Genomic DNA, 27083 nt, shown 5'->3' on the forward strand with positions numbered 1-27083 from the left:
TGGGCTGTCATTTCCTACTCCAGGGGATTTTCCCAACCCAGGGATTAAACCTGCATCTCCTGCAATGGCAGACAGATTCTTTACCACTGAGCCCTGGGAAGCACTGCTGCTGCTGCTGCTGCGTTGCCTCAGTCGTGTCAGACTCTTAGCGACCCCATGGACTGCAGCCCACCAGGCTCCTCCGCCCATGGGAAGCACTACTAGGTAATAAAGATGGACTTTAAATCATGAGACTGGTTCCCAAGTTCATGCTTTTCTTCCTTTCAGACTCTGCTTCTCACCAGGCCAGAGGCAATGTTATAGTGAGTTAATGTACAAGAAGCCCTTGGAACACTGCCAGGCACAAAAGTACACAAGGAGTGTCAGTATTATCATGGTACAGAGAGCATGCGGAGGCACCCTTTCTCTCATTTCTTCAAGTGCAAGCATCTGACCCTTTAGGGGAAGCTAGTTGGATTTCCCTGGTGGCTCAGACAGTAAAGGGTCTGCCTACAAGGCGGGAGACCCGGATTTGATCCCTGGGTAGGGAAGATCCTCTGGAGAAGGCAATGGCATCCCACTCCAGTACTCTTGCCTGGAAAATCCCATGGGTGGAGCGTGGTAGGCTGCAGCCCATGGGGTCAGAGAGTCAGACAGGGCTGAGCAACATCACTGTCACTTTTCAACAGTGCTGGTAGTCCCCTCCCCAGAAATCCTCACCGGCCCATACTCCTCTCCCAACCCCAAGTCCCTTGGACTGAAAGGAGATCAAACCAGTCAATCCCAAAGGAAATCAGTCCTGAATATTCACTGGAAGGACTGATACTGAAGCTGAAGCTCCAATACTTTGGCTACCTGTTGCGAAGAGTCAACTCACTGGAAAGACCCTGATGCTGGGAAAGATTGAAGGCAGGAGAAGGGGACGACAGAGGACGAGATGGTTGGATGGCAATACCGACTCAATGGATATGAGTTTGAGTAAGCTACAGGAGAAGGTGAAGGACAGAGAACCCTGGCTTGCTGCAGTCCATGGGGTCGCAGTCGGACACGACTGAGCGACTGAACAACACAGGGTGGGGTGAGGTGGCGGGAGCATAGCAGTTAACCGTCCACCCTCCCCGTTTCCGAGAGGACCAGTTGGGCGGTGCTGGGGAGGGGCAGTGAGTCAGGGTTAAGGACTTTGAACAGAGGTTGGGTGGGGCTCCTCAGAACTTCCTGGCTGGCCCACGGCCCATTCCCAAGGCCCGCCCCCTACCCTCACAGCCCTGCTCCAGCGCTCTGGCCCTGCACACACACCTCTCACTACCATGGAGTTCGACCTGTCGGCAGGTGCGCTGCTGTGGGGTGGGGAGCTTGAGGGCCAGAATCAATCCCAAGGGTCTGCCTCCAAGGGGGGGCATTTTCTGTGCCTGCGCCAACCCATCTAATGTCTCTTCTCCCTGCAGCCGTGGAGTCCACCTCCAAGAAGCCCCAAGGGGCAGGCAAGGTGGGAGACCCCAAGCACAGCTCCCCCAAAGTTCAGGGCGGGTCAGCTGATAACCTAAAGGTAAGTCACCTTATTCCTGGGAATTGCTTTTTGATCCCAGGACCCTGCTTGGTCTGGGACCTCCGACTTCGGGGGAATGGGAGCTGGGAAAAGGGTGCCTCGCCTCACTGGTGGGCCTCCCAACTAGCATCACCACGGCCATGGCCACGGCCAAGGGAGCACCTCAGATTCCAGCAGCAGCTCCAGTGATTCGGAAAATGAGGCGAAGGTAAGAGGCTTCCCCCTCTGTAGCGGGTGCCCGGCGTCCCAAGTGAGGGCGGAGCCCCAGCCCGGAACCCGGGCCGAGGACTCACAGGGGGAACCCTCTCTCCCCTCCTACCCCCACCGCCCCCGGCCCCACAGCCCGGCTCGGAGCCACACAAGAGCGCCTCAGGCAAGGTCAAGAAGCCCAAGGTGAAAAAGGAGAAGAAGAAGAAGGAAGGGAAGAAGAAGGCTTCCCACTGATGGGTCTGGGTGGGGCTCATTAAACCTCTGCTCGGCCTCCTGGTCGCCTTCTGGTTGCGAGGCGCCGTGTGCGGTCCCCGGCCTCCTCCTCCCTTCCCGGGCAGGGCCTGCCCCCTGCTGGACACCACGCGCCAAGGAGAAGCTGGCCACGCCGTGTCCGTCACGGTTTATTGTTTCTGGAACAGTGGCCGCCCTGCTGGGGGGCGGCCTGTGCAGCTGGAGATCTCAGCACCTCGGCGAGGGCGGGGAGGGTGGGAGGGGCTCAGGCTGCGGGGTCCCCGGTGGCCGGCAGGTGGCCGGGAGATGAGCTGCGGCGGCATCGCCGGTGGGGGTGAGGGGGCGGCGGCCGCCGGAAGCAGCAGCTGCGGGAGGCGTCGCGGGGCCGCCCTCACCGCACCAGGTGGAAGGTGAGCCAGTACATAAGCAGGGGCTGCGCCGCCGCCACGGCCATGGTCAAGTACATGCGCAGCTGGTTCCGCGCCCCACGCACCGGGATGCCCTCGGCCGCCGCCTCCGCCAGGATCTTCAGCCTCAGCGTCCGGATCTGGACCGGGGAGGGAGATCACTCTTGAGCCCGGCCTCCTTCGGGACTCCAGGTTCCCCACCCTTCATAGAGTGGCTGGGCTCAAGTCTGCTCCTGGGGAGCCTCGGGTTTCTCCTAGATCTCCTAACACACGGGGAGGACCTCCTTGTCCTCCCAGGCCTTGGGAGGAAATGTGAGGGTTCCAAACTCAACTGCCAAGCCAGGGCCTTAAGCTGGTGAAGTGGGGAACTTCAGTGTGAACACCCGGTCCAAGGGGATGGCCAGACTTGGCCCTTTGGCCACCATCAGCTTGTGCTGCACTTGATGATTTTTTAACACAAGCCAGAAATGCTATTTTTTCTCCCCAGTTGTTTTGTTTAAACCGCCCCTAAAGTTGTAAATAATGACATGTAAATTGAAGTTTATCTGTGGGGCAGAACTGGCCCACCAGTCTCACTAGCTTTTGCTCTCTGCTCCTCACACTTTTCATACGTTCATGGGGTTCTCACGGCAAGAATGCTGAAGTGGTTTGCCATTTCCTTCTCCAGTGGACCACAGTTTGTCAGAACCCGCCACCATGACCTGTCTGTCTCGGCTGGCCTTACACGGCATGGCTCATAGTTTCACTGAGTTACACAAGGCTGGGATCCATGTGATCATTTTGGTTAGTTTTCTGTGATTGTGGTTTTCATTCTGTCTGCCCTCTGATGGATGAAGATAAGAGACTTGTGCAGGTTTCCTGATGGGAGGGACTGGCTGTGGGGAAAACAGGAGTCTAGCTCTGGTGGGCAGGGCCATGCTCAGTAAAATCATTAAATCCAATTTTTTGCCAATGGATGGGGCTGTGCTCCCTCCCTGTAGTTTGGCCTGCAGTGGCCCAATCCTAGAGTCTGCAGTCTTTATGGTAGGCTATAGGCTCTATGCGGAGACGGCAATGGCACCCCACTCCAGTGTTCTTGCCTGGAGAATCCCAGGGACGGAAAGCCTGGTGGGCTGCCGTCTATGGGGTCGCACAGAGTCGGACACGACTGAAGCGACGCAGCAGCAGCATAGGCTCTATGGTAAGGGTAAGGGCGATCTCCTCGAAAAGGACTTATGCCAGCATGCCACACGCCTCCCGGGACTGCTACTATCAGGACCCTGCGGCAGGCCACTGTCGACCCACGCCTCCGCTGGAGACTCCCACTCACAGGCAAGTCTGGCTTAGCCTCTTGTCACCCGGGAGAAGGGGGTGAAAGAGGATGAGATGCTTGGATGGCATCATTGACTCAATGGGCATGAGTTTAAGAAACGCTGGGAGACAGTGAAGGACAGGGAAGCCTGGAGTGCTGCCGTTCATGGGGTCACAAAGAGTCAGACATGACCGAACGACTGAACCATCTAACACTTGCTCACACTGATACTCTCAGTACCCTGAAGTGGAATCATTATCACCCCAGTTTACAAAGGGTTTCCCTGGTGGCTCAGTGGTAAAGAATCTGCCTGCCAAGCAGGAGACAGGTTCATTCCCTAGGTCAGGAAGATCTCCTGGAGGAGGAAATGGCAACCCATTCAAGTATTTTTGCCTGGGAAATCCCTTGGACAGAAGAACGTGGCGGGCTATACAATCCATGGGGTCACAAAGAATTGGGCATGACTTAGCAACTAAACAACAACCACCTTTTCAGAAAAGGGGAAACAGGTTTAAAGAGAGGAAGTGAGCTGCACAGGATCCAGCGAGGCCTGGGGTTAAAGCCAGGCCTGGTGTATCCCAGGGGTCCTAACCAGCCCTTCTATACCAGCTGGAAGGACTCTCAGAGAAGCTACTTCAAGGACACTATACTCTTTTCATCCTAAAGGAAATTCTGGAAGGAAAGCCCATCGTACAAGAAAAGCGGAGTGAGAGCCCACTGGCTGGCCCCTCCTCTCCCTTCAGCAACCCCCCAGACACCCCCTCTTCTGGGAAGCTCTCTGGACCCCCAGGCTAGGGCAGCCACTCCAGGACTCCTCAGGTCACCAGTATGGCTATGGGTCTAAACTCCCACCTGACATCCCTTGCTCGGATGACCTGAGGGACCCCCAACTCTGTCCAGAAGGCCTGTGCCCAGAGTTCCACCCTCCCTTGAGCCCCAGCTCACCATGAACACAAAGATGGACACACAGCACCAGCCCAGCACCAGGTAGTAGCCGATCTTCCCAAAGAGCAGGCCCATGAGGACCCCGCCAATCATCCTGTGGGGAGACGGGGGAAGGCTGGTCTGAGGACGAGGCCCTGGGACTGGAGGCTGGCAGCGGGGAGGCAGAGGGGGTACTCACCCAACATACTTGTAGCCCAGGAAGGCCACCAGGTCGATAGTGCTGAGGTCTGTGTTGACAGTGATGAGGTAGAGGCTGAGCAGGATGGCCAGCACCTCCACTGTCAGCCAGGCCAACGCTGAGCTCGCCTGCAGCCCCAGGAGGTCTGGAGAGAACCTGCGACGCCCGAGCTCTGTCAGCCAGCTGGCTGGCCCAGACCCTCCCAGAGCAGGGGGGGACAGCCTCTGGGGGCAGGGTGGGCACTAGAGACCCAGCAGGGACCAAGATGGATGTGGGCCCTGTCCTGGAAATCCCATCCCGAGTGACAGACAGCCCAGAGAGGTCAGGCCGGATGTGGGGAAGCACAGGGCGGGGCAGGTGTGTGACCCCATGGGGAGGGTGTCCGAAAGGAGGGGGCACTTGAGCTGAGGCTTGAAGGAGTAAGGAGCTGATGGGGGAAGGAGACCTCTGCCATATCCCCAGCCTCAACAATTCATGGCTCTAATGACAACAGTTTTCCATGCCACGAAGGTAATGAACGGGGTCTGTGAGCAAGAGGTGGGGGCCTGACCCAGGCTGGAGGGTGGGGAGGCTTCCCTGAAGCAGTATCAGCACAGGGGAGACATGAGGAGTGAGGAGGAACACACTCCTCAGCCAAGGGAACCAGGTGTGCAAAGACCCTGGGGAGGCAGCCCAGGTCCTTGGCAGAAACAGAAAGAGGACTAGAGTGGCTCAGCAGAGTGAAGGAAAGGGGCACAGAGTGACTGCAGGCAGGCAGTGATAGGCTCCGGAGCTGGGGCTTGGTCTGGGGACAGCTTCTGAGCAGGGGGCGGAGGGGGGTTGGCATGGCCAGGCCCACCTCTCAGAGAAGACCTTCCTGTTGTAGTTGGGGTGCAGGGGTGTGTGGGGGCCGGGCAGTTAGTTAGGAGAGGCCAGGGGAAGGCTAGATTCGGTGTCACCTGCCACAGGGTGGGGAAGAAGAAAGAGGCGAAGGCAACCCTGAGGGTACACCGAGGGCTCTGTCTTGGGCTAAATGGCTACACGGTAGGACTGTTCTGACCCAGGGGAACCAAAGAGACCTTCTTGACTGCCCCCCCGCACCGCAAACCCCACACCACTCAGCTGACGCCAGGCCTCTCTTACCTATCCTGGGTCCCCAGCGCCAGGCCAGCCACCAAGACGTAGGTGATGAAAGCCATAGCTGTGGAGGCAGACACACAGACACTGGTCAGAAGAAGGACCACCGGGACCTCCGGGCACCTAAACGTCTGCCCGAGACAGGCCCGCCCGGAGGGAGGAGGTCGCCGGGTGGAGGTGGGTGGGATGAAACCTGGAATGTAGAGGTCAGGAGCGTTGACGTCAAAGCGGGGGGCCACCGGCGTGTCCTGCTGGTACTGCACCTCCCAGTCCTGTGGGGAGAGTGGGGGGAGCAGGCAGGACCTGGAGCGGGGTGCCTGCCCCCGTGCAAGCCCTCTCTCGGGGCCAATCTATCTGGCCTGCTCCTCAGTCTCCTCTACCCCTGCCCATCATGTGCCTTGGGGGGCCAGTGCTCACCTGGTGTAGGTAGGGAAAGACGAGCAGGCCCAGCTTTTTGCCCACGTACATGGTGTCCACAGCGAAGTAATACTTGAGCTTGGTGACAGGGATGAAGCGATCGATCTGGGAAGGCAGAGCTCAAACCTGAAGCCCCAGCCCCATGACCCCTGCCTGCCCCCCACCTCCCACCAGCCCGGCCCACTCACGTTCTTATCCACCAGCTCCTTGCCCTGCGCAGCGAGGCTGCTCCCATAGGCCATGGCCATGTTGGACACAGGATCAGCAAGGAAGGCCCCCTGGGGCGAGGCGGAGGCTGCAGGGTAGCCCAGGCCGCCAGGCACCCGTTGGGCCCCATAGCCCCGGCTCTGGGCTGAACTCGTGTCATCAAAAAGCTGGTGGGGGTCAGCCATGCCTGGCTGGGACACAGGAACCCTCCGCTTCGAGGCTGCAGGGGAAGAAGCGTAGGAGCCTTATTCATTTGTCAGGAGCTCTCCCTCTGGCTCCTGCTACAGTGGGGCACTGGTTTTGACGTCAGATGGGTTGTCTAACCAACTGTGGTGTTGGAGAAGACTCTTGAGAGTCCCTTGGACTGCAAGGAAATCAGTTCTGAATATCCATTGAAGGACAGATGCTGAAGCTGAAACTCCAATACTTGGGCCACCTGATGTGAAAAACTGACTCATTGGGAAAGATCCTGATGCTGGGAAGGATTGAAGGTAGGAGGAGAAGGGGACGACACAGGATGAGATGGTTGGATAGCATCACCAACTCAATGGCTATGAGTTTGAGCAAGCTCCGGGAGTTGGTGATGGACAGGGAGGCCTGACGTGCTGCAGTCCATGGGGTCGCAAAGAGTCAGACACGACTGAGCGACTGAACCGAACTGAACGTAGGGTTGTCTAGTCAGGTCTGGGTGGCCTCTGCCATCCATCCATCCATCCATCCATCCATCCTTCCTTCCAGATAACGATGATGATGATGACAGTGACGGCCACTGTGTATGGGGTTGACTGTGCACAAATCCTTACTAAGCCTTTACAAGCAAAGTCTCTAGACAGACAGTCTCTCTTCCTGTTCCCTCTTAGTCATTCAGCTCCAACCGCAGGGGCCTTGTTGCTCACTGAACACACCAGGCACCTTCCATCTCAGGCCCTCTTCACTGGCAGTTCCTCTGAAGCTCTTGCTTCAGACACCCTCAGGACTCCCTCTTGTCTTCGAAGTCTTGGCTCCATGGCACCTTCCCCAACTATCCTGTCGACAACTGCATCTCCCTTGGTAACACCCCCATTCCCTATCTGCACTTAATTTGTATCTATAGAACTTAGCAGCAGCTGACATACTAGCTGTTTAATTTCTCTTGTTTCACTGTCTCCCCCACTCCAATGTGAGCTCCCCAAGGTAAAGAGCTCTGTCTTGTTTGTGGCTGAAGCCCTAGCCTCTAGAACAAGGTTGGAGTAGATAACTTGATTTAAAAAAAAAACAAAAACCTGATGAATGAATAAATGGCCATTCCCATTTTACAGATGTGGAAACTCAGGCTTAGAGAGGCTAAATGGGGACTTCCCTGGTGGTCCAGTGGCTGAGATTCTGTGCTCCCAATGCAGGGGGGCCTGGGTTTGATCCCTGGTCAGGGAACTAGATCTCATGTGCGGCAACTAAGACCTGACGTAGCCAAGTAAGTAAATAGATAAATAAATAAAGAGAGGCTAAATGACTTGTGCAAAGGGCGTGACAGAGCAGGATTCCATCCCAGGTTGGCCTGTTAAATATTATAATAATTAAGCCCCAACTGACCACTGAAATCACATCAGGCCATGTTCTAAACACTGTGGATGAACTCATTTAATCCTCACAACAACCCATTCTGTGCTGGTGATACCATCATCCCATTTTACAGATGCTGCTGCTGCTGCTAAGTCGCTTCAGTTGTGTCCGACTCTGTACGACCCCATAGACAGCAGCCCACCAGGCTCCTCTGTCCCTGGGATACTCCAGGCAAGAACACTGGAGTGGGTTGCCATTTCCTTCTCCAATGCATGAAAGTGAAAGGTGAAAGTGAAGTCGCTCAGTCATGTCCGACTCTTCACGATCCAATGGACTGTAGCCTATCAGGCTCCTCAGTCCCTGGGATATTTCAGGCAAGAGTACTGGAGTGGGTTGCCATTGCCTTCTCCTTTACAGATGGGATGCCCCAAAAGAGGTTCAGGTCCTTGCCCCAAATCATATAGATAGCATGAAGCAGAGCTGGGTCTCAAGTTTTCAAAAGGTCCCTCTGCTTCATATGGGGAACAGGCTGGGGAGGCCGGGACAGGGAGAGGAGAGGAAGGAGGCGAGGAGATGGTCCAGGTAGGAGAGATGGATGAGGTGGGCATTGGGAGGGAGGCAAGGGGGTCACTGCTTCTGGATGAATCTGGAGGTAGGGCAGGATTTCGGGACGTGTGCTTGGCTGGGGGAGGGTAAGGAAGAGGGAGGAATCCACGTTGTCTTCCCAGATTCTGGCTGTCTACGGAGATGGGAAATATGAAGAGGGCGGATCTGAACCCAGCGCTCTGGCTCCAGCACCCTGACCCAAAGCGATGCCTCCACAGCAAATTTACTGAGTGCCTCCTCTGTGCCAAGCGCCATGGTGGGAAAAGGGCAGTAGGATTACAATGGGATGGGGGAGAGGGGTCAAATAATCCACATCATGGCTTTCTCCGCACCTCCATTTTCTTCTCAGTGGAAAGGTGTCCACTCTCTGGGGCAGAGTGACACTCATAAGCTGCTCAGCCCCTGGCCTGGCCCATAGAAGAGTGATCCATCTCATCACCTGTCATCAGTTATTAGCCCCTCAACTCTTCCTCTTCATTATGTGTAGCCTGAAAACAGACCCAGGGAAGTCCTCGATCTCAAAGCCAATAGCACCAGCCCTGGCCCACTTGTCCCTGAGCACCACTTCTCTTTCCCTCTCCCACGTCTGGCCAAAGGGCTGGTTTCCTGAAAGCTTTGGCATAAGCCTTTCCTCCCTCTTTGTCACCACCTCTGACGTTAGCAGTTGGGGTTCTGCTCTCACTGGTCCCTTAAATGTACCAGCACCACCAGGCCGGGGCTGTTATTCCTCTCTGCTTGGACTCAAGGCCCTTGGCAGCACTGAGGCCCTTGCCACAAATGCCAACCTCTGACTCAGTATCTGCTTTCGTGGCTTCTGAGACACCGTACTACCTTTTTCTCTCCCCTGTTGGAGTCCCACAAACATCGACAGAGCCCCTCTGTGTGTTAGGCTCTGCTGGCAGGCAAAGTGGATACAGCAGTGAACAAAAGGGAACAGCTCATGCCTTTATGGAGCTGATGGTCCGATCAGTCCCTCAGTCACTGGTTTCTCTCCAGCTCCCTGAACTGTGTGACCCAATTTTTCACCCTTACCCTTGTCTTCTGCCTCTTACCTAGGGCAATCTCACCACACTCCAGGCTTTCAAAGCCACCCACCTGATGCCCTGGGCTGTCTCTAGCCACCATATCCTGCCATGGCCCTCTGGCTACCCCTGGGCCTTTACCTCTGACATTGGTTCTCAGCCACCATGTCTCAATGTTACCCTCCTTTCTCAGATTTTGTCATCTTGCACCTGAATTAAATGTCCTACCAGGTTCCCCTGTTCATCCCTAGGCCCAGCAGAGATTATTTCATGCCCTCTGCCTAAGATCATTGCCCACTGTACTGAGAATAAGACCCAAATGCCTATGAGGCCCTGCATGACCCAGCCCTGCCAACCACCCTGGTTTGTTACCTCTCTTGGGACTCATTCCACCCGGCCACAAGGGCCTCCACCTCTCGGGCCCTGACCCGGCCAAGCTCCTCGCCTCCTCAAGCTTTAGAATAGACAGTGCTATCACCCTAGAACACGTTCCCACAATTAACACCGGCCAATAGAGCGCCTGGCCTCAGCTCAAAAGACTCCTTCTCAAGAGACCTTCCTTATCCTCCATATGAAGCCCTAGCCCTACCTTGCTCTTTCTCATAATATCCAGTGGTTCTTTTTTCTCTTTTAAGCAGTTAACACAATTTCTAAATCTATCTTGTCGACTTGTTTACTCAGCACAAGCCTCCCAGGCTTTTCCCTCCCATCACAAATCCCCTTCTCATTCCTCATCATCAGCTGTATCTCTTCCAGGAAGCTTCACTGACATGGCAGGGCTGGGTCAAGTTTCCTAATCTGGCTAACACACACCTCCATCCCAGTCATAAGCTCTCTGACTGTGCTTCCCCCATCCCAGCCCTGAGCCCTATGCCTACACATAGCTCTATCACACTAGACTGTTGCTGTCTTCCGCTTTGTACTGGTAGCTCCATGAAGACAGGAAGCAGGACTGATGGGCACGTCTGTGTCCCCAAGATCCCCTACCAGAGGGCCAACCATGTATCTTAACAACGGTTGAAGGGAGGAATGCAGGCATCATGACTTGAGGCCTACTCAACTCTCCCCTACCCCATCAATTTCCAATTTACTCCCTTTACAGTTCTAATTACTTCCCAAATTATCTTGCTGACTAGTTTACTCCCGAGTTTAGTGTCTGTCTGCCCACTAAATTCTGCGCTGTAAGTTGTCAAGTTGTAGGCTACCACTGGGTATTCAAATTCCACCAGCACAGTGCCTGGCACAAGTGAGTTGAAGCAAGATACGCTGAATGAATACATGAGATGCACGGACGCTCCTGGAGATGAAGAGGAACTAACAGATAGATATGCAGAGACACGGGAAAACAGCACAGTAAATCCAGGTTCAAATCTTAAATGAGGAGTAAACACGGCCCTCTGCGATCACGTAGGGCTATAGGACTATAAACGCCTTCCTATGGTGCGTGGGCAACCGCGCAAGGCCACGGAAGGGCGGAGAGCGGCCACAGGGCTAACTACAAATGAATGGAAGTCGCGTTTTTCTGCACATCACACAATATCTTGCCCAAACTTGTTTTCTTCTAAAGGAATTTCCTAAAGAAAAGCAGAATCGACCCCAACGCGCCCCCTACCCGACCTGGCATCCCTGCGTTGTGCACGCGTCGTAGCTCCCTGACCTCGTGAACTCTGACCTGTGGCGACCTCGCCAACTGCCGAGGCGGCCCCGCCACGCCCCGCCCTCCCGATCGCTTCGGTCGGCCACGTACGCCACTTACGCTGCCGGGGCGTCCCCACCGCCGCCAAGCCTCCCGGGTTCATCTTTCGCCGCCGTAGCCGCAGCCGCCGCCCCAGCCACGGTTCGAAATGTGCCCGCCCGGCTCCCGTAACCACGCCCTACCGGCAACACGGCAGCCAATGGGCGTCTCGATCGCGCAAAAGCCACGCCCTCTCACGGCGGCCTAGAGAAGTTGGCGGTAAGAGGAGAGTTTGGAGGCCGGTGACGTAAGGCAAGAGTCAGGCCTGCAGGACCAGGAGGGCGGAGCCGGGAAGAATCCGTGTAGTGGGAGCTGTCGTGCATGCTGGGAAATGTAGGTGTCGCGCGAAGAGGCCGATGGGAAATGGAGTTCTCTGTAAAAAGCGCTCAATTTAGCTCCTGAGAGCACTGGGGAGCCAGAGAAGAGTATGGAGCAGGAGGAGACACATTTGTATTCCCCAGCGGCTAAGTGGAGTTGTGCGGGCTCTAAGGCTTATATAGTTTTGCCAGACTTTCGGTATTAAAGTGATTATTTAGAGTGACAAAAGGACATCCAGCAAGTTAGATGGGGAGAACCATCTTTTCTTGAGGTGTATTGTTGAAAGAAACCGTCTTTTCTTGAGGTGTATTGTTGAAAAACAAAACTAAACCGAGAAAATATGAAGACCTAACGAGCTTTATTCAACAACTTATGAATTAGGCAGCCTCACATCTAGTAAATAGGAGGGAGTTTGTAGGAGTTGTACAAAACGCAGGGTTTTTGTGAAAGGAAGCAAGGAAGTTATTAACAAAAGAAAAGAAAGAATTGTTTCAGGCCAGGTCACCTTCTTTTGGGGGGAAGGTGAGAATCTATCTTGTAGAATACTTCTACCTTTGTAGGTGGGAGTTGGGGGTGGGAGTGGGGAGTGTAGAAATGGAGAGGTCCCACACGACAGATTACCTCACTGGTGCTGACCAGGAAATTCCAAACTGGCCGATTAAGATTACCTTCCTGGGGAAGGACAAAATTGCAACTAGGTCAGGTATTAAAATCTAGGTTCGGTATCATGGGGCTTCTTTGGTTGCTCAGCTCTTAAAGAATCTGCCTGCAATGCAGGAGACCTGGGTTCTATCTCTGGGTTGGAAAGATCCCCTGGAGAAGGGAAAGGCTACCTACTCCAGCATTCTGGCTTAGAGAATTCCACAGACTGTATAGTCCATGGGGTCGCAAAGAGTCGGACATCACTGAGCGACTTTCACTAATGTGTTGGTAGCATGGGGTTTAGCACAAGTGACACATTTGGGGGTCTCTGGTTTTCTTTTTTAACACTATCTTTAGACATTTCCCCAAATATTCATAAAAATGCTCCTGTGTTGCAACCTGGTTTCCCTGGTTTGCCAAAACCACTATGACCCTCCACAACTGAGCGCACACAGGCACACCTGCTAGTGAGGAGCCCTGAAAATTGTTACCTTAATTTCTCCTGTGTCTGCCCTCTGTCTCTCCCTGCCTAACTCTGTCTCCTCCTCTTTCTCCCCCTCAGCCTCCCCTTTTCTGTCACTCAGTTCCTCCAGTTATCTCAGGCAAAGATAATGGTAGAAATGACTTCTGAGGAGTGATAGTATTCCGGAAGGATGTCAGCAAGTGACCCTGTCACTGTGGCTTTCCCTTTCCTCCTGTGTATGAAGTTATGAAGTTGCTCAGTCGTGTCCGACTCTTTGCGACCCCATGGACTGTAGCCTACCAGGCTCCTCAGTCCATGGAATTTTCCAGGCAAGAGTACTGGAGTGGGTTGCCATGTCCTTCTCCAGGGGATCTTCCCAACCCAGGGATCGAACCCAGGTCTCTCGCACTGCAGGAAGATGCTTTCTGAGCCTTTTCTGGGGAACTTGAAGACTGTTCTGGTCTCTCAGTTATGAGTCCTGGCTCCACAGTCCTGTAGGCATCGCCCTCCCAGCCCCTGTCTCTCTGCTTCCCTCATCACAGCCCCTGATCCTCTGGTCTGTCACTCTGTTGAAGTGCTGGGAGCACCCTGAGGGCAGGACCCAGGACAGCCTTAGTCGCTGCTGTTTCCCTGGCATCAATCAGCAAAGGGCCGGGCACAAAGTGGGCGCTGAGCAAAGATTTAAGTGACTAGCTAAGGATCATGCATTGGAGAAGGAAATGGCAACCCACTCCAGTGTTCTTGCCTGGAGAATCCCAGGGACGGGGGAGCCTGGTGGGCTGCTGTCTCTGGGGTCGCACAGAGTCGGACACGACTGAAGCGACTTAGCAGCAGCAGCAGCAAGGATCCCCAGTCTGTGAAGACACAGGTGACACCTGGCCCTGTGGTGTCCCCCTTTGTGGCGTCCCCTCCAGGTGGATGCATTCCCACTCCAGAACGCACGACTTGACGAATGGATGGAGGACTGGATTTCAGTTTGTCCCTCTGGCCCCTCAGCCGAGCGCCCGGGTGCGGCGCAGTCGGGCAGCGACTCCTCGGTCCGCGGGCGTAAAGGAGTTTTCGGATTCTCTCTGGCATAGGGAGCCGCCCGCTCGGGGGAGGGAGCACCCTGCCGGTCTCCTAGGTCCGGGAGCGCTGGGCTCCTCCCCCTCGGTGCCCACACCTGGCGGTGGGGCGTGCCTCAGTTTCCTCCACCTCGGCCCCTCCCCTTTTTTCTTTTCTTCCTCTTTGGGTCGCTGGTGGCAGCGCGTCGAGCACTCCCGGAACTGAAGCCCGGCGCCGGACGATTGGGAGGCGGGGGCCACGTCAGCGGGGCGGCGGGGGGCTCCGCGGGCCGGCCGGCTGAGCCATGCGGCGGGGCGCGCTCCTGGCGGGCGCCCTGGCAGCATACATCGCGTACCTGGTGCTGGGCGCGCTGCTGGTAGCCCGGCTGGAGGGGCCGCACGAAGCCCGCCTCCGAGCCGAGCTGCGGATGCTGCGCCAGCAGCTGCTGCGGCGTAGCCCGTGTGTGGCCGCCCCCGCCCTGGACGCCTTCGTGGAGCGGGTGCTGGCGGCCGGACGGCTGGGGCGCGCCGCGCTTGCCAATGCCTCCGGGTCTGCCAACGCCTCGGACCCCGCCTGGGACTTCGCCTCGGCTCTCTTCTTCGCCAGCACGCTGGTCACCACCGTGGGTACGTGAGCGCCGCCCTGAGCCCCCGGCCCACGAGGACCCGGGACCCCCGCTCCCCCTCGCCTCCCTAGGGACCCCAGAGCCACCACGAAATACCCCGATCCCAGCAGATCATTCTCAATTAACTCTGAGCCCAGGATCCCCTCAAAACCCCTTGATGAGAACCAGGGACCCACACTTGTGGGATCCTCCACCTTGGGGAGTCCCCATCCAGACCTTTCCTCCCAGTAGGAAGTCCCGCAGTTCTCTTGGGGTCCAGGGCCATCCTCAAAGTACCTTCTGGCAAGCATCTAGAGCTCCCTTCCTCTGCCTTAACCACCTTGGAGACCTGGGTCCAGTCCCCTCTAGGCCTAGAACAATCCTCAGAGACCTCCTTTGAGAACCCAGGGCCCTCTGCCTGAGACCCTGTCCCCATTAGCCACCCAGGACCTCCGCCCTTCTCTCTGGCTCAGACCTCCATCCCCTCCAACACTGTCTGCTGATTCTGCAAATACATCCTTCTGGGATGTGTCCTTCCGGAAGCCTTACCCCAGTCTCCTCCTGACCCTGGTGGCCCAGTGAGGACCCTGAATCTCCAGACCCTCTCCAGGCACCATCACTAAAGACCTTACTGCCAGTAGAGATCCCTCAGCAAAGACCCAGGGAATCCATCTCAGACTTCCACCCCTCTGGACCTAGACCACTCCCCAGCAAGGGCCCCTGCCCTCCTCCTGACCATTATCATACTTCCCTGCAGGTAGCCCTGACTCTAGACACAGGACCCCTCTTCACATCCCACTCCTTCTTGGCATCTCCTTTGTATTGGGGGAGCCCTCAGTGCAGGGCTTTCCTTCCATTAGGGACACCCCTGCAATTCTGCAGCTCTCAGCTGTGGAAGAGTGGGAGAGAACTCGAGCGCCTTCCAGGAAGAACCATTGACTTTCTAACCAGAAGGTCCTCACCCAGGACTTCCACTCCTCCAGTCCCAAAACAGCTCCAGCAAAAACCCCTAGTGTTTTTCAGACCAGGGACTTCCCACGGGGGCCTCTATTTATTTATTTTGACCTCTCCACCCAGCATGTGGGATTTAACCTGTGCCCTCTGCAGTGGAAGCTCAGAGTCCTAACCACTGGACGACCAGGGAATTCTATAGGGGCCTCTTTGAATGTGACAACCTTAGCTGAGACTGTCACCAATCTCTGGTCCCTGATAACTCCTTATAAGAGCCCCAGAATACCTGGGACCCCAACGCTGGTCACACATGCTATCCTTGAGACAAGAATCCGCCCAGCCCCCAACCAGGGTACCAGCCCAGGGACTCTACTCTCCGAACCTGCTGTCCCTGCCCCTGGACTCCCCCTGTCCACCATGAATTTCCCAAGAAAGGGAACCTCCTTGGGACCTGGGACCCCTTTAGTCTCCTCCAGACCCACAGCTGGGACCTTTTGCCCCAACTCTGTCCCAGCCTGGTTTGGACTCTCCCTCCATCAAATGCTCCAGGCTCTTTGTACCCCAGAACCCTCCCCACTATTCACTCAAGACCATTACCGCTTTCCACCCTGGACACTCTGAGCCAGGACATGAGACACACACCCCCTCCCATCATCCCCTTAGCATTGTCTCCCCTCATCATGTTGGCTCAGGCATCCTTGGGCTCAGAAGCCCCCTCTACCTGAGAACCACCCCCTCCTAATCCCATTTGTAATCCCACTGGTGCCTGTCCCCCTTCTTCCTCTGGACCCAGGACCCCAGCCCCAAACCAGGATCTGTTTCAAACCAGGACACTGGCCTCTGACTTCAGATTACTAACTGGACCCCACAGATCCCCTTCTCTGGACTCCTACAGCCTCAAGTAGGACCAACACACCCCACCCCTCAGGCCTACCTGGGAAATCCCTCACCTCAATGCTCCTCAGACCTGGAAAATCCCTTTGTTTGTCAGGCTCTGCTGGTCCTCCCACAACCCCTCCCCAGCCCCCAAACTTCCTCTTGGCCTCTTTGCTAACATTTGGCTTCCCAGGAGACTCAAGTGGTAAAGCATGTGCTTACCAATGCAGGAGACTGAGGAGATGCAGGTTCGATCCCAGGGTTGGGAAGATCCCCTGGAGAAGGAAATAGCAACCCACTCCAGTATTCTTGCCTAGAAAATTCCATGGACAGAGAAGCCTGGAGGGCTGCAACTGTCCATGGGGTCGCAAAGAGTTGGACATGGCTTAGCGATTGAGCATGCTAGGATTTGGACTGGGGAGGGGTCTGGGGCTCAGCTAGCCCACACGCCTAACTCCCCATCCCTGCTGACAGTGGCCTTTGCCGTTTGTCACCGGGAGGGCCTTTTGTCACTGTCAAGTGGACCAGCAAACCAGGCCACAGCAGCTGGGCTGGATCTCACAGACGCTGCCCACTTGCTGGCTGGGCCTGCCCAACCTGCTTCTGGGCTTCACTCTCCCTGTCTCCTCCTAGATCCTGCCTTCTGAGAAGTCATCCCAGGCAGGACAGGTGAAGAAGCCAAACTCAAGGCAGGCAAGGTTCAGATTCCTGTTCAGCCACTGCTGATCTCTAGTCCTCTGTGTCCTCCGTCATCTGCAAAATGGGGATAATCACACTCTCTACTTCACAGGAATAGTAAGACCTGGTAGAAGACTTAACCACACCACATATGGACTTTAACTCACTCATCACAATAAGCCTGGTGAGCCAGGTGCTGTTTGTGGTCCTATTTCTTAGCAATAGAATCTGAGGCCCAGAGAGGTTGGACAACTTGCCCAAGGCCACACAGCTAGGAAGTGTAGAGTGCAGATTTGAACCAAGGCTGTCAGGCCTCGGAGTCCCATGCTCTTTTTTTAAATAAAAAAATTTTTTTTTTTAATTTTGGATGCACTGGGTCTTTGTTGTGGCACGTGGTCTTTCTCTAGTTGCAGCACGCAGGCTTCTCTTGTTGGGCACTAGACCGTCTCTAGTTAGGAAGCACGGGCTCTAGAGCACACAGGCTCAGTAGTTGTGGCACGTGAGGTGTGTTGCCCTGTGGCATGTGGGACCTTAGTTCCCCCACCAGGGATCGAACCCAAGTCCCTGCATTGGAAGATGGAGTCTTAAATCACTGGACCACTAAGGAATTCCCCAGAGTCCCATGCTCTTAACCAGTGCACCACACTACTTCTTAGGCTTCCATGAATGATGAAGGGTGACACATGTATATTGTAAAAAAATTTCTGACATTCCTTAAAAATGGTAAGTTATTGCAATAGGGGAGAGAGATTGACCTCAATTCAGAGTATAGCAAAGATAGCTGGGGATTTAGAGCTGAGAGCAGAAGGAGGGGACTAGTGGATGGAAAAGTACCAAGAGGTGACATGGATGCTAAGGGGATTCTTGCTAAATTGGCTTAACAGGATTCTTGTTAAAGACCACCAGGGACTTCAATACAAGTGGTGGATAATGAGAAATTTGATCAGATGTCAAGTGTGGGGGATTCTCCCTAAATAAACTTAGTGTCATTGTTGCGTCCAACTCTTTGCGATCCCATAGACTGTAGCCCGTCAGGCTCCTCTGTCCATGGAATTCTCCAGGCACAAATACTGCAGTGGGTAGCCATTCCCTTCACCAGGGGATCTTCCTGACCCAGGGATTGAACCTACATCGCCCACATTGCAGACAGATTCTTAAATTAGGATTCCTGCTAAAACCGGGCTTAGTCATGAAGAGAACTCAGAGGGGCCTGACTCAAGCTTGGTCAAGCAGGAAGGCTGTGTCCATGAGACATGCCAGTAATAATAACCGAGCTTGACAGAGCCTCATTTATCATTAGTGCTGTTGGGGAAGCCGGGAGCCCTGAATATATCTAGAGAAATGAAAACCTGACAACATTCAGAGAGGCCTCTCCCACAGCGTTCCTGGGCTTGTCACAGGCCCTAGTCTTCTGAGAAAGATCTGAGGCCTGGAGCTGGTTCAGGCAGCCTTGCTGCGGTTGAGGCCAGGGCTGGAGGAGTCGGCCCACTTGGAACTGGGAATGCGGAGAAGGAGCGAGCATCACAGTCTTGCTGACTCTTTCCATGACTGTGCTAGGTGCCCTGTCCCAACCTGTACTTAAGGAAGGGATCATTTATGAGGCCATTTTCAAGTACTCTGAGGAAACAGGCTCAGAGAGAAGTCACTTGGCCAATATCACTCAGGGACCAAATAACAAAGCACTGCTTTGGACTTAACTCTTGGAAGTAGCAAGTTGAGGCTCATAGCCCACATTGTATTCTTCTTTCTTTTTTAAATATTCACTAGTTTTTCAAAAAGATTTGTTTATCTTTTTGGCTGCCCCGGGTCAAAGTTGGGGCACAGGGATCTTCGATCTTCTTTGCAGCATGCAAACTCCTGGTTGTGGCATATGGAATCTAGTTCCCTGACCAAGCATTGAACCCCAGCCTTCTGCATTTGGAGTCCAGAGTCTTAGTTCCTGGACCACCAGGGAAGCCCGCCCGCCCCCAACTCTATTCTAACTCTGATTTTTTCTGTTTATAAGAATTTCATGTCATTTGCAAACCTGTCCTTTCAGCCAGGCTGCTAGAGTTTCTCCATCAAAATCCTTGTATTAATGAAGCTTGGAGCCATAAGTGATAAACCTCAAATAACAGTTGCTTAAATACAATGGGCGTTTATTTCTTGCTCGTGTTCAAGGGAGTCAGTCCAAGACCAGATTGGTGCTGCATGGTCAGAGACCCTCAGGTTCCAATATAACTCTCAGGCCAGGCGCGGTTTCTATTCCCAAGTTCATCTCATGGTCCCAGATGGCTGCTTAGCTCCAGCCTTCCTATCTGTGATCCAGTCAGCAGGAGGAGGGAGTAAAGAAGGGAGATAGGTGTCTCCCTATCTTTAAGGACACTTTCTGAAGTTACTTGCTTCTTTCATCTATATCTCCTTGGCCATAAATTATTCCAGACCACATCTAGCTGCACTGGAAGAGGGAATGTCTTTATTCCTGGTAGCCACATATCCAGCAAGATCTAGAGGATCCTTTATTTTTCCCTAGTTTTTTTTTTTTTTTTTTTTTTTTAACTGGGGCGAAATACACATAAAATTTACTATCTTAACCATTTTTAAGTGTACAGTTCAGTGGTATTAGGTATATTTATACTGTTGTACAACCAGTGCCAGCACCCATTTCCAGAACTCTTTTTACTTTTATTTTTTAATATTTATTTATGTATTTAGGCTGCATCAGGTCTTTGTTGTGGTGTAGGGGCTTCTCTTTAGTTGTGGTACACAGACTTAATTGCCCCGAGGCATGTGGGATCTTAGTTCCTCAGCGGGACCAGGGGTTGAACCCACATCCCCCGCATTGGAAGGTGGATTCTTAACCACTGGACCCCCAGGGAAGTCGCCAGAACTCTTTGGATCTTGCAAAACTGAATCTATACCCTTGTATATGCTAACTCCACACTTGCCCTTTCCTCGACTCCTGGTAACCATTGTTCTACTTTCTGTCTCTGTGATTTTTTTAATGTTTATTTTATTATTTTTAAAAATTAATTCATTTATTTGGCTGTAACCAGATCTTAGTTGCTGTCTGCAGAATCTTTAGTTGCGACATGTGGGATCTAGTTTCCTGACCGGGGATCAAATCCAGGCCCCCTGGATTGGGAGCACAGAGTTTTAGACAGTGGACCACCAGGGAAGTCCCCTGTCTCTATGATTTTGACTACACTAAGTGCCACATATAAATGGAATTGCAGAGGCTTTGTCTTTTTGCAACTGGCTTCTTTCACTTAGCATAATATCCTCAAGATTTATCCATGTTGTAGCATGTATCAGAATTTCCTTCCTTCAAAGGCTGAATAATATTACATTGTTTGCACTTATATTTTGTTGATTCATTCACCCATCGGTGGCCACAAGGGTTGTTTCCACCTTCTGACTATTGTGAAGAATGCTGCTATGAACATGGCTGTGCAGGTATCTCTTGAGCCCCTGCTTTCGATTCCTTTGACTATATAAAAGCCAGGGGGAGACTTCCCTGTGGTCCAGTGGCTAAGACTCCACGCTGTCAATGCAGGGGGCCTGGGTTCAATTCCTGGTCGGGGAATTAGATCCCACATGCTTCAATTAAGAAGACCTGGCTCGGTCAAATAAATACTTTTTTGTTGTTGATTTAAAAAAAGTCAGAGTCAGGGATCCTTTTGTGTGGAAGATGGGCTCAGGGGAAAGTCTGCTCATATGGGCAATGCTTTCACACTTTCTTATGCACCACAAGGCTGGATCTGTGGTCTTTTGGGCAAGACATTTTACTGTCAACATGAATCAGACCCCTTACCACCCCAGTCATATCTCTGACCCTTTGGTCTGATTTATTTGGGAAATTACGCATTGCCAAAGTGAGCCAGTTTCACCAACACCTGAATTCCCCTTTGTCGTATTTCTATTTGCAGAACTCACACCCATACTGACCTTCCTGTTTTTCCACAGTCCTCCAAGAGCACGGTGGGGCTTGTCACACCCATTTAAAAATTGTTTTATTTCTGGCTGCCCTGGGTCTTCGTTGCTGCACGTGGGTTTCCTTTAGTTGAGGAGAGTGGGGGCTACTCTCTAGTTGCGGTGTGTAGGCTTCTCATTGTGGAACATGGGCTCTAGGGCATGTGGGCGCCAGCAGTTGCACAGAGGCTTAGTTGCCTTGCAGTATGGGGGATCTTCCCGGACCCCTGAGAGAACCTGCACCCCCTGCAGGGCGCGTGCTGCCCTGTTGGATTGTGTGGTGTCCATGGGTTACCAGACAAAGCACTTTGACCTGAGATGGAGCCACAAGAGGGCCCTGAACAGGGGAGGGACATGACCTGACTCCTGTGTTCACAGGGTCCCTCTGGCTGCATGGGGGCAGAAGGGAGACCAGGGAGGAGGCTGCCAGTAGACAGGACCAGGATGAAGCCTTGGGGTGGAGTGAGGGGGAAAGTGGGTAGGTTTGGGCTCTGTGCAAAGGTTGAGACAACAGAGTGGATGTGAGTGACAAGGGAACCGAGGATGACACCAGGCTCTCAGCCTGAGCCGTGGGGAGGGTGGAGGTGCCATCACCGGAGATAAGAGAGTCTGGGAGGGGTGGCTTTGAGGCTGAAATTAGTCGTCAGTTTAGGGTAATCACAGACTCCAGAGTGGATGCCGAGTGGGCCGAAGGATTTCCCCCTGACTCCCGCAGGCTACGGGTACACGACGCCACTGACCGACGGGGGCAAGGCCTTCTCCATCGCCTTTGCGCTCTTGGGCGTCCCAGTCACCATGCTGCTGCTGACCGCCTCGGCCCAGCGCCTGTCGCTACTGCTCACCCACACGCCCCTGTCCTGGGTGAGCCAGCGCTGGGGCTGCACCCCCCGGAAGGCAGCCCGCTGGCACCTGGCCATCCTGCTGGGGGTCACGGTGACCGTCTGCTTCCTGGTGCCAGCCGCCATCTTTGCCCACCTTGAGGAGGCCTGGAGCTTCCTGGACGCCTTCTACTTCTGCTTCATCTCTCTGTCCACCATCGGCCTGGGTGATTACGTGCCGGGAGAGACCCCCGGCCAGCCCTACCGGGCCGTCTACAAGTTGTTAGTCACAGGTGAGTGGGGTTAGGCTGGCTGGGGACTGAGGGCTGGTGTGAGGGTAACCTGGCCCCATCCCGGAGGGATGGGACATTGAGAATCACAGCCCCATCCTGGGGGATCCCGTAGCCCCATGGCCATGATGTGGGCGGTCTGGGTCCACTCATCGCCTCTCCGCCATCTCTGCAGTCTACCTCTTCCTGGGCCTGGTCGCCATGGTGCTCTTGGTGCAGACTTTCCGCCGTGTGTCTGACCTTCACAGCCTCACAGAGCTCATCCTGCTGCCCACTCCGTGCCCCACCAGCTTCGCAGAGGAAGATGACCGGGTGGACATCCTGAGCCCCGAGCCCGAGCCACACCAGCAGCTCACCGCCGGCTCGCACGTGGACTACGCCTCCATCCCCAGGTAGCTGGGGCAAGTGTCAGGTCAGCTGCAGACCAGGCCTGCGGCTGAGGGGCCCTCAGGACTGGAACCGATGGACTGGCCTGTCTACAAGCACACCCTGGTGTTCCTGAGGCCCTGTCTCCACTGTCTGCCCTTTGTCTGACCGGCCTGAGCGCCGCCCAGATCCAGGAAGCAGCACTGCCTTGTTTCCCCTGCCCCTCCTCCCGCCTCCCCGCACACTCTGCTTCCCTGACTTTCTCACTGACTTTATATTTCTCAGTCTTTGCCTTGTGCCATCTGCCTCTTTCACCCGAGTAGCCACTCATCACCTGCTGATTCTCCCAGGCTCTGGGCTCAGACCTCATTTCAGGTGCTAGATTGATCACTTCACCTCGGGCCAGTGACTGGCCCCCTCTGAGCCTTGATTCACCTCTTGGGTCAAGTGGGAAGAATATATTCCCTCATTCAAAACTCCCTCCTCTGTGCCAATCCATGCTGGGCAGTGCTGGGGCCACCACAGTGTTCCAGATGCTCTGGGCCCTGCTCTCATGGGGCTTGCTGTCCTGTCTCCCATACAGTGACAATTCATAACAGGCAGGACTTCGTTAGTGGGGGCAGGGGAAGGTGCAGAGTGGTCAGGGCTGGGGTAGAGGAAGCATAGGGAATGTACCCAATCCAGCCGGGAAGGTCAGGGAGGGCTTCCTGGAGGAAGGGGCAACTGCACGCAGACCTGAAATCTGAAGAGTAGTCAGTCTGGGGAAGAAGGTGTACCTGACTCATTTTCCTCCAGTGTGTCCAGGGAGCTAGACATATTTGGATATGCCTGGGGTAGGCCTGCATAATAGAGTCTTCCAGGAAGCTGAGACGGGATCCTAGTCCAGTATGGAAGGTACTGCTTTTAGTGAGACACCATCGTAACAGCTGTTCCTGTTTACCAAGAACTAATTACATTATGTCCCCTGGGCTCTGGAGCCAGCTTGTGTCTGTGTTAGTCGCTCAGTTGTGTCCGACTCTTTGCAACCCCATGGACTGTAGCTCACCAGGCTCTCCTGTCCATGGGATTCTCCAGGCAAGGATATTGGAGTGGGTTGCCATGCCCTTCTCCAGCTGGAGCCAGCCTGTCTGGGCTCAAACCCAACTCAGCAGTGTCCTGCCTGTGTCTTTGGGTGGTCATTTTGCCCCTATTTCCTCAGTTTCTTCATCAGTAAAATGGCAATAATGATAGTTCAAAAGATGGTTTCACAGAGCCTGCCATGTTATTCTGGGATGATCTCTTTGGCTAGGCCCTGTTCTGGGTACTTTACACATGAGGAAGATAATGTAGTATTATCATTGGATGTGGGCACATTGTAAGTGTCCTTAAATGAACATCTTGGGAACTTGGCTTCTTTCTTGAGGGCACTAGAGAGCCATGGAAGGGATTTGAGCAGGAGAGGGCCATGGTTAGATTTGGGCTTTTGCTGCTGTGTGTTTGTGGGGTGGCGGGGGGGAGGCTGGGTGCCTAGGGGAGGCTGGGGCAGGAATGAAGCAGGAGACAATGGGACTGGGTGAGGCTGAGAGAAGGGGAGGAGGGGGCAAGTCAAGGTATGCTCAGAAGGCCAGGTGGACGGGCCATAAGGCTTACAGACTTGGGAGGGACAAGGCCAGGGGAAGGTCCAACAATGCTCAGCTGCCCCCGAGGTTGGGGACCTGTGAGAAAACAAATTTGTAGGGAGATGTTGAGGCTTGTTTGGAATGGTGGCTGTGAAGGGCTAAAGGGACACCCAGGAGAAGAAAGCAGGAAGTCACAGGACCCTCGGAGCAAGGACTTAGGGGGTGGTTGAGGCTGCAGACAGATGAGGAAACCAAGACTATCAAGGTGGGTGGGAATCCCCTGGGTGGGAATGAAGAGAAGACCAGCCTTGAGAAATCAGCCATAGGGTATATATCAGTAAGGAAGGATTTGGGTTGCAAGTAACACAATCCTGACTGGCACTGACTGAAGCAGTGAGATGGTTGTATATTGTATATCACCCAAGTTGGAGAGATCTCTGGGTATGATACAGTTCACAACTCCAACAGGGTCTTGTGTTCCTTGATTCCCTCTCTGCTCTATTACCCTCAGCTGAAGGCTTGGCTCCCACATGGGCTCTCCTCATGGCCACAAAGTGGCTGCCACAGGTCCAGGCATCACAGAAAGACATGTTAATTTTTAGTGCAAGAAGAGGGAAAGGGGTGTGTCTTCCCATGGTGCCTCTTTGGAAAGAAGGAAACCTTTTCCCAGTGTCTCCCAGCAGACTTCCTCTTCCCAATCATTGACCAAAATTGGCTCCTGAGTCAATCATCGGCCAGAGTGATCATGGCATCACTATGATTAGCTTGAATTCCTCAGGATTCCCCCTGCCACCAGGGACTGAGGCTGGGGCTGAGGTTTTAGTTTGCAGGCTGGTAAATACTTGAACAAAACTGGGCTTATATTAGAAAGGCAGAAAGTTGGGAGAATGGGAGCTATCAACAAACTAGTCAGCCAGGATGATGATGTATAATTATGCAGGTAGGGACCTGCATAAGGGTTGCCTGGAGGGCAGGGTGGAAACAACTTGGAGCTGAAGTTCAGGGCTGAATATGCCCAAAGGGGACTTCTTTTTCTTTTTTTTCAGGGGGGACTTCTTTTTCTAATTAACATAGTCCCATATGATGAGCAATGACCCCTCAACCAAAGAGAAGAACTTACAAAAGAGGCAGAAAGGAAGTTCAAGAGAGGAGTAGGAAAACCAGGAGAGTGGGAAATATTGGTGAGAGTTGAGAGACTCTTAAAAAGGGAAAAGTCAACATTGTCAAATGATGCTAAGAAGTCACACAAAATCATTTTAATAACACAAGAGAGAACACTTATATAGGATTTACTACCTGCCAGGCACTGTTCCAAGCTCTTGATACACCAGAATTTATTTTATGCCCTCAGCAACTCTGTAAGTCATGTAGAGTCTCCATATTGCAGATGAGGACAGGAGGCCCAGAGAAGTTATATAACTTATCCAAGATCACACAGGAAGTGCAAGACTGAGATTTAGATGAGGATCTTTGTTTTTTTGGTCACCTTGCCACATGGAGGCTCAGAAATATCCACTATCTAGTTCTTTCTCAGTCTCCCAGCCTTCCTGGCTCCTCAGCACAGTTGATGACCCTGCTGCTAAAGTCAGCAGCTGGGTGAGAGGCAGTTACTTGAGGGAGGAAGGTGCCTGTGTGATCTGGCTTCTGCTCCCCACCACTTCTCCTTCCAAATTCCTTCCTCTAAAAGAAACCAGGCCCTGCTCATTTCAGATACTTTAAAAAAAAAAAGTGCACACTTAAAGATGGAAAAAGTAGAAGAATATTCAATAGAAATGTCTTTCTCCTGTATGTGGGCTGTGATGATAGATTTTCTCAGGTCTCCTAGGCATGTACCAGCAATATACCTGTGTGTATACGTGTGTCATTAATTTTTTTTCTTTCACTTTGCAAAAGTGGTACTGAATGGTGGGGTAATTACAATCACAGACTCTGGAGGCAAAGTCCCTTGGTATAAATCTGAACTCTGTCATTCCCAAGTCTGTGGTTTTGGGCCACTCATTTCACCTTCCTGTGCTGTTCGCCAATCCGTGAAATGGTATAACAGCACCTACCTCGTGGACTTGTTGGAGAATTAAGCAATATCTGTAAAGCTCTTAGAATACTGTCTGGTGCTCAATAAAATATTGGCTCATTTCTGCACCATTTTCATATTATATGTCTCATATATGCATATATAATTTTTATATGCTTTTCTAATATTTTTTTTCTGCATCTTGCTTTTTTTTTTTTTTTTTTACCAACTCAGTGTCATTCAGAGATCATTTCAGAGGCACAAGAGTAGGTCTCATATCCTTTTCTTTTTTTTAATTTGTTTTTATTTGGGGTTGCCCTAGGTCTTCATTGCTGTGTGTGGGCTTTCTCTAGTTGCGGTGAGCAAGGGCTACCCTTTGTTGCAGTACGTGGGCTTCTCATTGCAGAGCACAGGCTTCAGGAATTGTGGGACAGGGGCTCATATAGTTGTGGCTCACGGGCCCTAAAGCTTGTAGGCTTCAGGTGTTGCAGCACATCAGCTCAGAAGTTGTGGTGCACGGGCTTCGTTGCTCCTCAGCATGTGGAATCTTCCCAGACCAGGGATCAAACCCGTGTCCCCTGCATTGCAGGTGGATTATTATCCACTGCACCATTAGGGAAGTCCCTTATATCCTTTTTTATGTCTGCTGTGCCTCCTCTAGGACACACATCCCACAGAATACTAGAGTGGGTTGCCATTTCCTACTCCAGGGAATCTTCCTGACCCAGGGATCGAACCCATGTCTCCTGCGTCTCCTGCGGCTCCCTCACTGGCAGGCAGATTCTTTACCACTGAGCCACTGGGGAAGTCCAAGTTATTTCCATGTTTCACTAATGGACATGTGGGTGGCTGCTAGTCTTTTGCTAGCATAAATGAAACTGTAGGGTGTACGTTGGGCATGTCAGTAACAGAGGTACTTTTTCCTGGTGTGGTTATATTCCAGAGTCAGGGGGTACCATGAGGACACCCCAGTCTCTCAGCCTCTGTGAGTCTAGAAGGGCTCAGGTACACAGCTGCTGAGTTTCTTCCCTCAGATGAAGTCAC

At 53.3% G+C, this 27083-nt stretch overlaps 3 protein-coding genes across 5 annotated transcripts; 2 read left to right on the forward strand and 1 right to left on the reverse strand.

The window, feature by feature from the left end:
• The first annotated feature begins 1185 nt into the window (after positions 1 to 1185).
• On the forward strand, positions 1186 to 2005 carry C18H19orf33 (chromosome 18 C19orf33 homolog). The gene is made up of 4 exons (XM_006068725.4): positions 1186 to 1308; positions 1425 to 1525; positions 1653 to 1733; positions 1868 to 2005. Exons 1-4 carry the CDS (start codon positions 1287 to 1289, stop codon positions 1967 to 1969), a joined length of 306 nt encoding a protein of 101 aa, XP_006068787.3. The 5' UTR covers positions 1186 to 1286; the 3' UTR covers positions 1970 to 2005.
• A 115-nt stretch (positions 2006 to 2120) lies between these two features.
• On the reverse strand, positions 2121 to 11607 carry YIF1B (Yip1 interacting factor homolog B, membrane trafficking protein). 3 transcript variants are annotated; one of them, XM_006068724.4, is made up of 8 exons: positions 11451 to 11607; positions 6509 to 6747; positions 6321 to 6425; positions 6097 to 6175; positions 5910 to 5967; positions 4788 to 4943; positions 4610 to 4703; positions 2121 to 2513 (listed from the first exon to the last, which is right to left on the reverse strand). In XM_006068724.4, the coding sequence occupies exons 1-8, from the start codon at positions 11491 to 11493 to the stop codon at positions 2358 to 2360; spliced, it is 930 nt and encodes a 309-aa protein (XP_006068786.1). In that variant the 5' UTR covers positions 11494 to 11607; the 3' UTR covers positions 2121 to 2357. The 3 variants fall into 3 exon arrangements, with proteins under 3 accessions (XP_006068786.1, XP_006068785.1, XP_025124830.1); XM_006068723.4 differs by having other exon boundaries at positions 11442 to 11597; XM_025269045.3 differs by lacking the exon at positions 11451 to 11607 and adding an exon at positions 11312 to 11412.
• A 2331-nt stretch (positions 11608 to 13938) lies between these two features.
• On the forward strand, positions 13939 to 26170 carry KCNK6 (potassium two pore domain channel subfamily K member 6). The gene is made up of 3 exons (XM_006068722.4): positions 13939 to 14522; positions 21672 to 22067; positions 22240 to 26170. The coding sequence occupies exons 1-3, from the start codon at positions 14201 to 14203 to the stop codon at positions 22458 to 22460; spliced, it is 939 nt and encodes a 312-aa protein (XP_006068784.3). The 5' UTR covers positions 13939 to 14200; the 3' UTR covers positions 22461 to 26170.
• The last annotated feature ends 913 nt before the right edge of the window (positions 26171 to 27083 follow it).

This window comes from Bubalus bubalis, chromosome 18, assembly GCF_019923935.1.
Source record: "Bubalus bubalis isolate 160015118507 breed Murrah chromosome 18, NDDB_SH_1, whole genome shotgun sequence".
Taxonomy (NCBI): Eukaryota; Metazoa; Chordata; class Mammalia; order Artiodactyla; family Bovidae; genus Bubalus; species Bubalus bubalis.

Excerpts from the sequence above, each read along its gene's own strand:
- C18H19orf33 (XM_006068725.4), top strand. The coding sequence starts at position 1,287 with ATGGAGTTCGACCTGTCGGCAG. Across the intron at positions 1,309-1,424 it reads GGAGTTCGACCTGTCGGCAG|CCGTGGAGTCCACCTCCAAG; the intron begins GTGCGCTGCTGT and ends TTCTCCCTGCAG. Across the intron at positions 1,526-1,652 it reads GGTCAGCTGATAACCTAAAG|CATCACCACGGCCATGGCCA; the intron begins GTAAGTCACCTT and ends CCTCCCAACTAG.
- YIF1B (XM_006068723.4), bottom strand. The coding sequence starts at position 11,493 with ATGAACCCGGGAGGCTTGGCGGCGGTGGGGACGCCCCGGCAGCGTAAG. Across the intron at positions 6,426-6,508 it reads AGGAGCTGGTGGATAAGAAC|ATCGATCGCTTCATCCCTGT; the intron begins GTGAGTGGGCCG and ends CTGCCTTCCCAG. Across the intron at positions 4,704-4,787 it reads CTGGGCTACAAGTATGTTGG|GATGATTGGCGGGGTCCTCA; the intron begins GTGAGTACCCCC and ends GTCTCCCCACAG.
- KCNK6 (XM_006068722.4), top strand. The coding sequence starts at position 14,201 with ATGCGGCGGGGCGCGCTCCTGGCGGGCGCCCTGGCAGCATACATCGCG. Across the intron at positions 14,523-21,671 it reads CACGCTGGTCACCACCGTGG|GCTACGGGTACACGACGCCA; the intron begins GTACGTGAGCGC and ends TGACTCCCGCAG. Across the intron at positions 22,068-22,239 it reads CTACAAGTTGTTAGTCACAG|TCTACCTCTTCCTGGGCCTG; the intron begins GTGAGTGGGGTT and ends CCATCTCTGCAG.